Below are 1,775 nucleotides of genomic sequence, written 5' to 3'. Positions count from 1 at the left end.
TTATATCCAAAAAAGTAGGAAAAGGAAATAAAAAATGAAGCTCGATGAAGAACCAATGGAATTAACAAGTTGAGAGGTTAGCTAGATTCAGAAATAAAAAACAAATATTTGCTGAATGGTGGTGGTGTTTATGTGCCGAGGAGTCGGTTCCGATTCATAGCGACCATGTACAGGATTTTCGATTGCTGAATAATAGATAGAAAATTCAAGTAACTATTACTAAAATTCAAACCAAGTGCCATCAAGTTGATTTCAACTCATAGCGATCCTATAACACGGAGTAGTTAACTGTTCTACCATCAGTCGGTCTTTACACAGTGACTAACGGGTTCGGACAGCAGATCTTCCTGTTAGCAGCTGAATTCTTAAACCACGGTGCCACCACTGCTCCTCAAATGATTAATTATTGTTGTTGTGTGCAGTGGAGTCGGTTCTGACCCATAGCGACCCTGTACAGGGTTTCCGAGCCTGTAAATCTTTACGGGAGCAGAAAGCCTCCTCTTTCTCCCGCGGAACAGCTGGTAGTTTCGAACCGCTGATCTTGAGGTTAACAGCCCGATTTGTAACCACGACACTACAACCACTGTTAAATGGTAAATGGAGTACTGGTGCTTTGGGTTAATGCCCTGGCCTGCAAAGTCGGTTTGAACTGCAAGGTTGGCAGTTCAAGCTCGCCAGCCATTCCTCGAAAAGCCTGTTCAGGGTTGCTGCGGGTCAGACCCTACTCAATGGTACTTAACAACAGCAAAATGGTAATTAGGATTTCATCAAGTTTGGACAAGGGAAGAATAGTTTAAAGATGACTGATAAAATGTAGGATATATTCATATTGATGAATTATAATAAGCTGATTCTCAAAATATTTGCATACGGGTAAGTTTTTCATATGGTACTGTCCATGAAGGAGAAAAAAAAAAAAAAAAATCTCTTCTTCTTTGTGACATTACCTTTATTTTCTCTACATTTGGTATAAGAATTTGGAAAACAGAAATGAAGATGAAGAACCAATCAATGGAAATACAGTTCATTCTTCTTGGACTAACTGATGATCCTCTGCTGCAAACTTTGATTTTCATATTTCTCTTTCTCAATTACATTTTGAGCCTTACGGGGAACTTAATCATCATCATCCTCACCCTGTTGGATCCTCACCTCAAGACTCCAATGTATTTCTTCCTCCGAAATTTCTCCTTCTTGGAAGTCTCATTGACAACAGTCTGCATTCCTAGATTCCTGACAACCATTGTGACTGAAAACAAAATCATTTCCTACAATAGTTGTGCATCTCAATTGTTCTTCTTTCTCTTACTAGGAGTTACAGAGTTTTACCTTCTGGCTGCCATGTCTTATGACCGCTATGTTGCCATTTGCAAACCTCTCCATTACCCCATCATTATGAGCAGCAAAGTGTGCTACCAACTTGTGCTCAGTTCATGGACAGCTGGCTTTCTGATTACCTTCCCACCACTGGTAATGGGACTGAAACTGGAATTTTGTGCTTCCAAAGTAATTGATCATTTCATGTGTGATACATCTCCTGTCTTGCAGATTTCTTGCACGGATACTCGCTTGTTAGAATTAATTTCCTTTGTGTCAGCAGTTGTAACACTTGTGGCCACTTTACTGTTAGTGATTCTTTCCTATACATATATAATCAAGACCATTCTAAAAATTCCGTCTGCTCAGAAAAGAACAAAAGCTTTTTCTACTTGTTCTTCCCACATGATTGTAGTCTCTCTTACTTATGGTAGCTGTATCTTTATTTACATGAAGCC

The 1,775-nt window shown here is 39.3% G+C and overlaps 1 protein-coding gene across 1 annotated transcript in view; it reads left to right on the top strand.

The window, feature by feature from the left end:
- Positions 1–996: 996 nt before the first annotated feature.
- The window catches only part of LOC102837739 (olfactory receptor 6C6-like), a gene marked incomplete at its 3' end in the record, with an annotated part of 37,988 nt that continues 37,209 nt past the window's right edge, over positions 997–1,775 (top strand). Inside the window, exon 1 of the mRNA XM_006869913.1 lies at positions 997–1,698. Within this exon, the coding sequence (XP_006869975.1) occupies positions 997–1,698 (702 nt within the window). The remainder of the gene's footprint in view (positions 1,699–1,775) is intronic.

The sequence above is a fragment of the Chrysochloris asiatica genome, unplaced genomic scaffold (genome assembly GCF_000296735.1).
Source record: "Chrysochloris asiatica unplaced genomic scaffold, ChrAsi1.0 scaffold00138, whole genome shotgun sequence".
In the NCBI taxonomy this organism is placed as follows: domain Eukaryota; kingdom Metazoa; phylum Chordata; class Mammalia; order Afrosoricida; family Chrysochloridae; genus Chrysochloris; species Chrysochloris asiatica.
The sequence above is the reverse complement of the archived record's forward strand: the minus strand, read 5'-3'. Positions and strand labels throughout refer to the sequence as shown.